The sequence below is a fragment of the Taudactylus pleione genome, unplaced genomic scaffold (genome assembly GCF_031769625.1).
Source record: "Taudactylus pleione unplaced genomic scaffold, aTauple2 ptg000372l, whole genome shotgun sequence".
NCBI classification, from domain to species: Eukaryota; Metazoa; Chordata; class Amphibia; order Anura; family Myobatrachidae; genus Taudactylus; species Taudactylus pleione.
Window position 1 is genome coordinate 16,322,210 of NW_028284773.1, and position 13,572 is coordinate 16,335,781.

General features: G+C 44.8%; 1 protein-coding gene across 2 annotated transcripts in view; it reads left to right on the top strand.

Annotated features, from left to right (window-relative positions):
- The window catches only part of BDH1 (3-hydroxybutyrate dehydrogenase 1), a 61,506-nt gene continuing 47,934 nt past the window's right edge, over positions 1-13,572 (top strand). Inside the window, exons 1-2 of one of the 2 annotated variants that reach the window (XM_088444819.1) lie at positions 1-102; positions 611-716. In XM_088444819.1, the coding sequence (XP_088300945.1) occupies positions 646-716 (71 nt within the window). In that variant the 5' untranslated portion in view covers positions 1-102; positions 611-645. Of the gene's footprint in view, positions 103-573; positions 717-13,572 lie in introns of both variants that reach the window. The other variant, XM_088444820.1, reaches the window with a different exon arrangement.

The following is a 13,572-nucleotide window of genomic DNA, read 5'->3' on the forward strand; positions in this document are numbered from 1 at the left end:
AGCCAGCTACGCTACCTCCCCGCCCTCCCCATACCGACACCCACCCCCCTGTACCCACCAATGTCAGCAGCAGGTTGAAGCTGCAGCCTGGGAACAGTCAAGGTTGGTTAGAGATATCCGTGTTTCCTAATATTAACTGACAATTATATCAGATCATCTGTAGATGCAGGAAGCTGCATTTGTATTTAGGTAGAATTATGCCGGTCAGATAGGCACCCCTATGTATGACTGTATGTATGCACCTACTACGGCATGCACTCCCCCATTGTTTCGTCCCGACAGCTCTGTCAAGGACGATCTACATTAGTACATGCAGGAGAGTCAGAACGTGGCGGCATCACGATTCATTAATAAAACTGGTTGTGTGTACAGTATATCTGACAGTTCCTCCACTAGCTAACACCTGTGCGACCTTTCACGTTTGCTAGTGTGCAGTAATGAACCCTGCCTGACATATTAAACTAAGTATAGTCACATAACTTTATGTTTCTGTAGTTTCTTATGCTTATAATTTATTTAGCTTTCTGACATGGTGATATAGTATATATTCTAGGGAGCAAATGCTGTTTTCAGATCAAATAAAGGAGAAGCTGGGTTCTTTCTGTCATAGTAGTGAGAGGTGAATTGGAAACTCACAGAAGAACAATGCTGTCTGCCTGGACCTGCTTCCACATCAGAAGGACACTGTACATCATGGATCATGCTACTAATTTCAGGTATGGAGTGGGTATAGCACATTGTTCTGCTGCTAATGGGCTACACATACACAAACATTGGGTAAATAAAACCTGGAAAAATGTTTTGTTTAATATTAAATGCACACATACACATTTATTTATTAATAATTACTTATATAGCACCAGCATATTCTGTTTCACTTTAGAATTGGGAACAAAACAGTAATACAACAAGTCTAAACAATAATAGACATAGAGGTAAAAGGGCCCTGCTCACCAGTTTACAATCTGTAGGGAAATAATAGCCAAATTTACAGGTGGGTATACATTAGACTAGGGATGGGCAATAAGCACCCAACCAGCTGTTGTAGAACTACACATCCCAGCATGCTCTGCCACAGTTTTGCTATTTGACCATGGTAAAACGGTTGCAAGGTATGCTGGGATGTGTAGTTCAACAAAAGCTGGCGGGACACTTACTGCCCTCGTCTGCTTAGACGATCAGCAAACGATGCGATGGGTGTCTTGATTTCCCTTGAACTCCCAGGGCGGGATCCATGATGCATCGCATATGGGCTGCGATGCATCCTGCCGCTGTTGCATGCATGCCAGCGTTCATTACGCAGGTATGCATGAAAGAATGTGCAGAGGACCACTCTCTCGGTAAGAGCAGTTTTTTGCAAGTGAGGGATTACCAGGTCTCTGACTCAGAAGTCCCTCTGGCGTCCTTCTGTGCACACATGCGCAGCAGGGGTGCTGGGAGGGATCCGATTGGATCTCTCTCACAGCACTCTCCCGATAGTAGCCCATAGGCTTCTACAGACCATCTGAAAATGGCGTTACCCACCGCATCCAAGCCCCAGAATGCATTGCCTTCCAAGGATTGCCGCCTATGAGAAATGCGGTCATTGGACAAACGATATAGTGCATACACACTATGCAATCTACCAAACAATATAATGGGCCTGATTTAGGTTGGATCGCAAGGCTGTGTTCGCACGCACCCGCTAGCTGCGAAAATATGCTAATGAATGTATACGCACTGCCACCGCACCATATTATGAAGACGCCCAGCACTTCAAAAAGACGCCCCCTTACCTTAACTAACATCTGTTATACTGTGCAAGATTGCAAAAACATTGGCACAATCGAGAACCATCAGACCAAGACGCAGAATAGTGGTTGACCTGACCCTCCTGCAGGAATTGCTAAACTTCCTGCACGCAGTGAGTACTCAGGCTGCGTATGGGTTCGCCGTGGATAATTTATGCACGCCCCTGCAACGGCGTTCGAACGCACTGACACGCCTGCGTTTGCACAACCACACCCCCCCCCCCCCTCCGTCACCACCCAAAAAGGGCACTTCCTGTCAATTACTAAGTACTGGGTCTGCGTACTGCCTGCAGTCGCACTCCTGATCGCAGTGCCTGGTTCGCGCACTGCGCCTTATACGCATGCGCAGACTGCAAACATCGGTTGGCTATGTGCGAATGCGGCCTTGCGATCCAACCTGAATCAGGCCCTTTGTGCGTTGTTCAATAGTTAACTATATAATGTTAACATATCGCCTGGTCGTTCGGTAGGGCGTACACACTGCACGATTTAGCAGCATGTAGGGGCGACCTGAAGATGCTACAGACAACTCCACGGAAGCGTGCATAGTGTGTACACACTTGACGAATTGAACGATTTGTCGCTCCGATCCGTCGGAATCTGCAAACATTTTCAAAATATCGTCTAATGTGTACCCAGCTTAAAACTGGCAGTGGCTTAATATTTGCTGTATTTCGTGAAGCTTATATTTAAAAATTTACTTTGAAAGAAAAAAATTAGCATTTAAAAATGGCAATTTAAATCCAACAAGCGCTAGCATCAGTTTTTTTTGGGACAGTTTATTAAATATTTCACTAGTTTTAAAAGTTTTAAAACATATTTCTTCTTCAGGGTCCATAGGGCTCCACAGGGAGACATTGGAGTGTAGGTGGGACCTGGGGGACCGGACACCAACAGCAAAGCTTTTCAATCCCAGGATGCTCCGGTCCTTCCCCCTATACCCCGCCCACAGCCTGAGGGCATGTCTGTTTCGTTGCCGTCCGGCAGGAGCTGGACCACCATTATAACTGGGCTGCATTAAGCAGCCTAAAGCTGGGTACACACGAAAAGATCTTCTGTCTTATTTAAATTTTGTGGTCACACTTGCTAGGGCACCCTGTTTTTCAAATGTAAGACAAACTTTTTTCTTTTTCCAGGTGCTTATTAACTGATAGCCCTGGGTGTGGTCCTGTCTCTTTAAGGCAGGACCCAGTTTCATCTTTAAAATGTATGCAAGCTTGAGCCAAAGGTGGCAGATCAAGTTTATTTATCTGAGAATCAGTGTAGGGACTGGCCAGATGGGAACGACCGTGAAGCGGTGGCCAGCTTAACAAATTATTGCAATATTTTGGAACCAACATTCCCTATGTTCAAAGGAGTTGCAGTTTGAAAAGCATGTGAGTGCCGAGTTTGTGTGATATTTTTTATGTAGATGGTGTGGTCACATGCCAAGGGCACCCCAGATGGTTGAGTGCCGTGGATTAAGCCTGTCGTTATATATATATATATAAAATAAGCAGAATGAAGATCATAAATCTATAGCAATAAACGAAGTGCAGCTCCCAAATAAGGTGTAGATGATAAGATAGGGGTGCTCACATGTGTGCTTACATGGAACAGGCGTAGTATTTTCTTAGAAAGTTATCTTTAGAAATATCCCGTTGTCACTAGCAACACCTCAGTGTATGAGTAAACATATAATGCTTACACTTCAGCTTACATGTAAAAACATTTTCCAGTCGCATCAAGGTTTCTTTAATCCCATATTCATAGATATGAAAACCGAAAAACTCCTCATATTATCCAATGTTGTATGCAAAAACAAATTATATATATGTGAATTGCTGCTTCCAAATAGCTGTAGATGATAAGATAGGGGTGCTCAAATTTGTGCTTCCATGGAATAGGTGTGGTATTTTCTTATAAAGGTATCTTTAGAAATCCCTGTTGTCACTAGCAACACCTCAGTGTATGAGAAAACATACAATGCTTACACTGCAGCTTACATGAACAAGCGTTTGGCAGGCACATCAAGGTTTCTTTAACTCCATATACATAGAGATAAAAACAGAAAACTCCTCGTGGTGCAGTAAAAAAACTTTAATAAAAATTCAAATAAAATAAAAAGGAGAATGATAGCCCCGTTCCAGATAACATGCAATGATCCAGAAGTACCAGCAAAGCAGATGGAACCCGGGTATTAGCTTCTTCTGGTGGCGTTCTGGTGGTAACTGTGGCTGATCAGACCCTTATATCACTCCTCCAACATGTTTCGACGCCATAGGGTATCTTTTAAAGGTGGAGTGTAACTAGAACAGAGGGGAGTATAAATTCCCCTGGACAGGAAATGATCCGCCGGAAGTGTAAATGCCACGATATTCGGGCAATATGTAAAAATTATATTTACCACAGCAAATGGTCACAGAGCCTACTAAGCACCCCACTGCCCACTCACAAGAGACCATGGGCCGTATTCAATTAGTGGCGAAAAGTCGGAACCCGCAAAAAAGTATCGCTGATGGCGACTTCTCGCCAGGCGGAAACTTATCTCCCTATTCAATTGCATTCACTTTTCACGTACGCGAAAACGCAATGCAATGTAATAGGTGAAAAAGATTCACCTATGAATAGGCGTCGAAAAAAAGTGCAAAATCGCTATTTAGGGGTGCAAAGGCGGGGAAACCACACAGCACCCTGGTCACAGCCCGCCAAAGGATAACTGCGTTAAAAAAAACTAAAAAGAGAGGAACACCCCCAAAAAACCTTAGAAAATGGGGGCAAAGAAGTGTAAAGTGGGTGTACAAACTAGCAAAATAGACTTTTGGGGGTTCTGCAAGTAGTGGTGAGGTGTTTTTTTGATTGCAGGTGCTTACTTCAGGTGCGTTTTTTTAAACTTAACTTTAGCGACTTTAAACCATGCTCACACCCATTTTCAAGTACCCCAAATTTGACAGGACTATTTTCTCAAAAATAAAACTGCTTAATGCTATTCTGCACCACATGTGCAAAGACGCAAATTAGAAGATATTGATACACCTTAAGTACCCCAAATAGCTTTATTAGGCCTAATCGGGGGCATGTACATTGATCCCCATGGTTAGTGCATCATTTAGGGGGTGTCTGGCTGATTACCCCATTTCTGGCAGCACTTTTCGCCTGGTTTGCATTCGCTGGGTAGTGTTTTGGAATTGAATACAGCGAATCACAGAGACGCGCGCGAAAGGTTTCCGCAGCAAAAATACGCGATATAGGCGAAAGGTCCGGCATGCAAAAAAGTATCGCGGATGCGAAACTAATGGGATACGGGGCCATGTGTAGTGAGAGGAGCAGACAGCGGCACTGATAATATCGGGTGGGTGTCACTATGGGGGTCATTCAGACCCACTCGCGAGCGGCAGTACTCTTGCAAGTGGGTCGATGGTCCCCACTGCGCATGCACACGACGGAGGGAGCTCCGTCGTGCGCATGCGCGAGACCCGGCGAGCGAAGGACTTTCCATCGCTCCGGGTCTCGCACCAAAGGGGGCGTGCTGTCGATGTTGATTGACAGCACGCCCCCTTTGGTGGGCGTACCGGGGGCGTGCCTGCCAGACGGAGGCGTTCCCATGGGAACGCCTACCGTCTGAAGCCAGCCCCACTGACATCACTAGTGATGTCAGTGGGAGTGATTTTGGCTCTGATAGAGCCAAAATCACCCCTGGCCTTGCGGCTGGGAAACCCGACCGCAGGGTTTCCCTCGCAAGTCCGATGGTCGCGATGGTCAAGACCATCGCGACCATCTTTTTGCACACTCGTATATGCTGTGGGTGGTGACCCACAGCTATACGAGCGTCCAGGAGGACGCTCCATATTAATGGAGGAGGGCCCTGATTCAGAGCGAGCGCTCTGGTCAGAGCGTCCGGCTCTGAATCAGGGCCTATGTGTGCAATTAATAAAGTTGTACAAACCATGTGACCCACTTGTATCACACATAAAGGTCATGTGATCGGCTGTCAACTGTGGGGTCTATTTACTAAGCAGTAAATAGACGGCTTTGCTGGTACTTCTGGATCATTGCATGTTATCTGGTACGGGGGCTCTCATTCCCCCCTTTTTTTTTTTATCTGAATTTTTATTAAAGTTTTTTTTACTGCACCACGAGGAGTTTTCTATTTTTATCTCTATGGATATGGAGTTAAAGAATCTTTGATGTGCCTGCAAAATGCTTGTTCATGTAAGCTGCAGTGTAAGCATTGTATGTTTTTTCATACACTGAGGTGTACACTAGTGGAATTAATTCTGGGCACTTTTAGGAAACATTGCAAATTTTGCGTTTAGTCATTATTTTTGCATTATAATCAGTTATAATATATATTCCAATCGAAGTATATGTTAGTATAATCATTTCTATTTATTTTTAAGTTGTCATTTGTCAAATTTCCAGTGAAAACTTCAGTAAAACCACAGTTTTACGGGTATGCTGTTATTACGGAAAAAATAAGCATTTTCAGCAACACACAAAATTGATATTTCATTGGATATCCTCTGTGTTAAGAACAGCTTTGATTAGTCAAGGCATCGAGTGAACCAGACGACCCAGATCTTCAGCTGAAATCATGTGGTACCAGGCCTGGATAATGGTTTCGACCAGCTCTTTCTTGTTACTTGGATTTTTTCGTGATACCATCACTTTAAGCCACTCGTCGGGGGACAGGGGTAAATTACCCCAAATGGAGTAAAAATGAAATTCCTGGGGGTAATGGACGGACAGCCGGGCATGTATATTAATCATTGCATGCCCGGCTGTCCGTCCATTACCCCCAGGAATGGAGATCACTGGCGCCGGGTGCGGCACCAGTGACCTCCAGCCCGGCGCCATAGGGAGGCTCTAAGCCGGACGCCCGCTGAGATGTTATTACCAGCGGGCGCCCAGCTCCTTTCATGCAACGCCGCGTTAGCCGGAGGCTGGAGTTCTCTTCTGAACTCAAGCTTCCGGCTCTCCCCAATGCGCACTATGGGAGAGACGTCATGACGTCTCTCCCATAGTTCCGAGGAGCAGCCGGGCGGACAGGACGGTGGCGGATGCAGGAGCGGGGATAAAGGTAAGTGTTTTTTGCTTTTCTTTGTACAACCAGCACTACAGGGACACTATATGGGGGCACTACTACAGGGGCACTATATGGGGCATTACTAAAGGGGCATTATATGGGGGCACTACTACAGGGGCACTACTAAAGGGGCATTATATGGGGGCACTGCTACAGGGGCATTATATGGGGGCTCTACTACAGGGGCACTATATTGGGCATTATATGGGGGCACTACTAAAGGGGCATTATATGGGGCACTGCTACAGGGGCATTATATGGGGGCTTTACTACAGGGGCACTATATGGGGCACTGCTACAGGGGCATTATGTGAGGGCATTATATGGGGGCACTACTATAGGGGCATTATATGGGGGCACTACTACAGGGGCATTATATTGGGACACTACTAAAGGGGCATTATATGGGGGCACTGCTACAGGGGCATTATATGGGGGCACTACTCTATGATTTCCTTCCTTTCAAATCAAGGGGGTAACGTCGGCGTATCTAAATATATTTTGGGGTAAAGGGTAAAAAAGTTCCCTGACCCCTGCTTTAAGCCTTGACCAAAGATTTTCTATCGGATTTAAATCCGGACTATTTCCTGGCCAAGGCAAGACAGTGATTTGGTGATCACCGAACCACTTCATGGAACTGTTGGCGGTGTGGCATGGCGCTCCATCCTGCTAAAAGATACACTTCCGTGGGTCAATTTCGAACAAATCCTCGATTGTGGGCAACAGTTTCGCCTCCAGCACTGCTTCTTGATACTTTTTGGCATTGATATTGCCATCAATGACAGCCAAACGTCCCACACAATGGCTGGCCATGCTGCCCCACACCATCACAGTCACTGGGTGCTTCATAGTTGCCGTGGTGCACTCGAGCAAAAGATCTTCCCCAGGCCGACGCCAAACAAATTTCACTCCATCACTCCCGAAGATGCTGATTTTGGTCTACTCGCTCCAAATAATCTTGTCCCAGTCTTCTTCTGTCCACTCATTGTATGCCAGAGCCCAATCTATACGTTTCTGCCTGTTTCTGCTTTAGATACGGCTTCATTCTTGGGGACCTAGCTCGCAAACCATTGTCACAAAGTTTTTTTTCGTATGGTTCGGACACCAGATGTTTTCATTATGTTGTTGATGGCTTTTGCAGACCTTTGACGGTCCTGCAGGGCCAGGCGACAGATTCTGCGCTCATTTTGTTTTGTAAGAGTGGGTGTCCCCCAGTTCTTGCTGCCGATTTCGTCGATCCACTGCGCTCAAACCTTATACAGAGTTTCCTTACACCTGACTTCGTTGCCCCCCGCCCAACCTTTTTGCAATATCTTCATAGGTATACCCTTCCTCACGAAGCATCATAGCTTTGCCTCTCTTCCCAGGCTACCAGTCAACCTGTTTCGAGGTATTCATAGCCATTTTAGTCGTTATTTACACTTTGACCAGAGCTGCAACTAGTTTTGAGGATTGATTGCAAAGGCTGCCACAGTCTGGATGAATTGAGTGCTGAACAAAGCACATGAGCCTGCATGGATGCTGTGTGGGACCTGCTCCCAGATCCTGTCAGCATGCTGCCTGCAGTGACTGGTGACAGCCTGCATCTTCACCACTGACAGTGGCTGGTAAGTGTATTTCAAAACTTTCTCTCTTTTCTTTCTCCCACTCTGGGCCTGATTCAGACCCGGTCGCAAGCGCTGAGTGCTCGCAACCGGGTCAATGGTGGCCCAGAGCGTATGCGCATGATGGAGCCAGCTCCATCGTGCGCATGCCCGAGACCCGGATAGCGATGGGCAATCCGTCGCTCCGGTCTCGCACCAAAGGGGGCGTGCTGTCGATGTTGTGTGACAGCACGCCCCCTATGGTGGGCGGGTCAGGGGGGGGTGGCTGGCCAGACAGAGGCGTTCCCATGGGAACGCCTACCGTTTGGGGGCGGCCCCACTGACATCACAAGTGATGTCAGTGGGAGAGCTTTCGGCTCTGTTTGAGCCGAAAGCTCTCTGGGGCTTGTGGCCACGAGACCCTACCACAAGGGTCTCGTCGCAAGCCCGATGGTCGCGATGGTCTTGGCCACTCGCATTAACTGTGAGTGGCAACCCACAGCAATGCGAGCGGCCAGGAGGCCGCTCCATTAATAAAAAAAAAAGACGCCCTGATTCAGAGCGAGCGCTCTTTCAGAGCGTCCGGCTCTGAATCAGGGCCTCTATCTCTCTATCCCCTTCTTTCTGTTTCCTCTCTCTCTCTGACAAATCATGTTAAAATATTAAGTTGAAACATCATAGATTAAAATAAAAACATTAAAGTATTGATTTGGTATTGCAGAATATGAATTTTCTGCATAAATAATTAATCCAGAATTAATTCCAATACTGTAGCTAGTGACAATGGGGGATTTCTAAAGATACCTTTATAAGAAAATACCACACCTATTCCATGTAAGCACAAATGTGAGCACCCCTGCCTAATCACCTACAGCTATTTGGAAGCAGCACTTCATTCATTGCTAGAAATCTCTGATTATTATTCTGTTCATTCACATATATATAATTTGTTTTTGCATACGACATTTCTCTGAGGACAATATTTATTTATTTATTTATTTATTAACAGTTTCTTATATAGCGCAGCATATTCCGTTGCGCTTTACAATTGGAAACATTGATAGAACAAAACAGGGTAATAACAGACAGACATAGAGGTAAGAGGGCCCTGCTTGCAAGCTTACAATCTATAGGGAAACAGGCATTGATACACAAGGATAGGTGCTATATATATTGCAATTTGGTCTGGCCAGAATGCAGAGTTTCTTGGTGGGCTGCATGATCCAGTCACATAGGAATGTCGGCAAAATGTCAGGATATGTGGAGTTTTTCGGTTTTCATCTCTATGGGATTAAAGAAACCTTGATGTGCCTGCAAAATGTTTTTACATGTAAGCTGAAGTGTAAGCATTATAGGTTTATTCATACACTGAGGTGTTGCTAGTGACAACGGGGTATTTTTAAAGATACCCTTATAAGAAAATATTACACTTGTTCCATGTAAGCACACATGTAAGCACCCCTATCTTATTATCTACACCTTATTTGGGAGCTGCACTTCGTTTATTGCTATAGATTTATGATCTTCATTCTGCTTATTGAGATATATTTATTTTATTTATTTTTTCCTTTGCATATAACATTTCTTTGAGGACTATGGACCTCATTCAGAGGCGGTCGTTAGTTGCAAGCGGTCGCACTGAATCAGGGCGGCCGCTTGCATCCTGAACGACTGCCTCCTTGTCGATCGCTAAGGTGTGTGTTAACACCCACAGCTCTAGTGACCGACATGGGTGATGGTCACGATGGTCAGGACCATCGCGACCATCGGGGCTTACGACCAGACCCTAAGGTTGGGTCTGGGCACTCGTAAGCCGCAGGGAGCTTCCTGCAGGAAGCTCCCCACTGACATCAGCAATGATGTCAGTGGGGCAGCCCCCAAACGGCAAGCGTTCCAATAATCAAACTAACAAAACATAAAAATAAACCCTAGGCCGTCTGGGCACTAACTAGACAGGTAACTCCCTCTCTACATGTGGCAGAGCCTACTGCCTTACCACAAACATAGTACATACCAATGTCACAGTATCTCAGAACAAAACCTCAGTGTCTTTTCTCCCCAGGGTGTGTGAGACACAGCATCAAAACTCTTACACAGCTATATTGAGCCACTTCCAGGTGTAAACCCTAATTAGCCTGCTCTCAAGCTGAAAGGACTAACACCTGAAACGGCCCTCTGGATGTAGCCCTCCCTTCTCTCTCACATCCCCACCCCCAGGACCCATTCTCCGGCTTTTACCAAAAGCAGACACTCAGATCTGTTTGTAAACAGACTTTTCCTGGGGGTTAAAGTACATATTACAGGAATCTGGGACACATATACACGCCATCCCTAACTTTTCTAGTGCCCCTATCACTATATATATATATATATATATATATATATATATGTATATATATATATATATATATGGGTGTGTGTATACAGTCAGGTCCATAAATATTGGGACATTGACAGAATTTTCATATTTTGGCCTCTATTCACCACCATAATGGCTTTGAAGTGAAACAAATGTGCTTTAACTGCAGACTTTCAGATTTAATTTGAGGGTAATTACATCCAAATCAGGTGAACGGTGTAGGAAATACAATGGTTTCTATATGTGCCTCCCACTTTTTAAGGGGCCAAAAGTAATGGGACTATCAACTCAAAAGCTATTTCATGGACAGGTGTGGGCTATTCCCTCGTTATTTCATTATCAATTAAGCAGGTAAAAGGTCTGGAGTTGATTCTAGGTGTGACATTTGCATTTGGAATCAGTTGCTGTCGACTCTCAATATGAGATCCAAAGAGCTGTCACTATCAGTGAAGCAAGCCATCATTAGGCTGAAAAATCAAAACAAACCCATCAGAGAGATAGCAAAAACATTAGGCATGGCCAAATCAACTGTTTGGAACATTCTTAAAAAGAAAGAACGCACCGGAGAGCTCAGCAACACCAAAAGACCCGGAAGACCACGGAAAACAACTGTTGTGGATGACAGAAAAAATTTTTCCCTGGTGAAGAAAAACCCCTTCACAACAGTTGGCCAAATCAAGAACACTCTCCAGGAGGTAGGTGTATATGTGTCAAAGTCAACAATCAAGAGAAGACTTCACAAGAGTGAATATAGAGGGTTCACCACAAGATGTAAACCATTGGTGAGCAACAAAAAAACAGGAAGACCAGACTAGAGTTTGCCAAACAACATCTAAAAAAGCCATTATAGTTCTGGAACAACATCCTATGGACAGATGAGACAAAGATCAACTTGTACCAGAGTGATGGGAAGAGAAGAGTATGGAGAAGAAAAGGAACTGCTCATGATCCAAAACATACCATCTCATCAGTGAAGCATGGTGGTGGTAGTGTCATGGCGTGGGCATGTATGGCTGCCAATGGAACTGGTTCCCTTGTATTTATTGATGATGTGACTGCTGACAAAAGCAGCAGAATGAATTCTGAAGTGTTTCAGGCAATATTATATGCTCATATTCAGTCAAATGCTTCAGAACTCATTGGACGGCGCTTCACAGTGCAGATGGACAGTGACCCGAAGCATACTGCAAAAGCAACCAAAGAGTTTTTTAAGGCTAAAAAGTATAATGTCATGCAATGGCCAAGTCAATCCCCTGATATGAATCCGATTGAGCATGCATTTCACTTGATGAAGACAAAACTGAAGGGAAAATCCCCCAAGAACAAGCAGGAACTGAAGACATTTGCAGTAGAGGCCTGGCAGAGCATCACCAGGGATGAAACCCAGCGTCTGGTGATGTCTATGCGTTCCAGACTTCAGGCTGTAATTGCCTGCAAAGGATTTGCAACAAAGTATTAAAAAGTGAGAGTTAGATTTAGGATTGTTTAGTTTGACCCAATACTTTTGGCCCCTTAAAAAGTGGGAGGCACATATAGAAACCATTGTAATTCCTACAGCGTTCACCTGATTTGGGTGTAATTACCCTCAAATTAAATTTGAAAGTCTGCAGTTAAAGCACATCTTGTTTGTTTCATTTCAAAGCCATTGTGGTGGTGAATAGAGGCCAAAATATGAAAATTCTGTCAATGTCCCAATATTTATGGACCTGACTGTATATATATATATATATATACATATATATACAGATATATGTGTGTGTGTATGTATATATATATATATATATATATATATTCTCCTGTTTGTGTCCTCTCTATAATACACCATGTCTGAGGGTGAGGGGGGAGTGAGAGTGAGAGAGGTCCTGCCTGTGTCCCACTCAACACTACAACCTGCCTAGGGGTCCTCACAAGTGGAGCACATAGTGTTTTTTTCCCTTTTTATTTCTGGGGGCATTTTTCAATTTGACAGCAATGGCTGTGGAACTGCTAAGACTCCATCTCCACACTTTCGCCTGAGGTGCTGGAAAGTTGATCTTGGGGAAGGGGAGGCAGTAGGCAGACGTTTTGCCTAGGGTGCCAAGAAACCTTGCATCGGCCCTGAGTACAGAGCTTGGCTAATATCTCTATGGTTTTCAGCAAATGCTGCAAAAGGAAAAGCCTTTACCTACTAAATGTAGTAAATGTGCCCTGTTATCTGACCAGTCCACTCAGTTATCTAACTCTGACATATCATCTGGGGAAGCCGCAGACGCAGACCTCTCTCACTTTCTGTCTCAGGAGAAGAGGAGCCACCCTCTAAACTAAATATACCTGCTCTTGTGAGAGCGGTAAAACCTATTTTACAAATAGAAGAGGATGAACCTGCTTCTAAGAAAAAGAATGCACTTTTTAAAAGACAAATGGTAGTTTTACCAGAATTCCCTCAATCAGACCAGCTATCTGATCACATGAGTGAAGCATGGAAAATGCCTGGTAAAAGGTTTCAAATTCCATAGCGATTCAGTTCTTTTTACCCACTTCCAGCTGCTGATTGCACTAAATGGGAAGTTCCCCTAGCGGTGGATTCTCATGTAACACATCTGGTTAAAAATGCCACATTACCCATTCATACTGCAACCTCCTTAAAGGAGACTACAGATAGACATATAGAAGCTTGTTATGGATTCATTTACTCTCTTACAGGAGCTATTACTCATCCTGCTAGGGCTATGGCCTGGGTGGCGAAAGCCATTAAGAGTTGGGCAAAGGCCCTAGAAGAGACATTTCCCACTGATG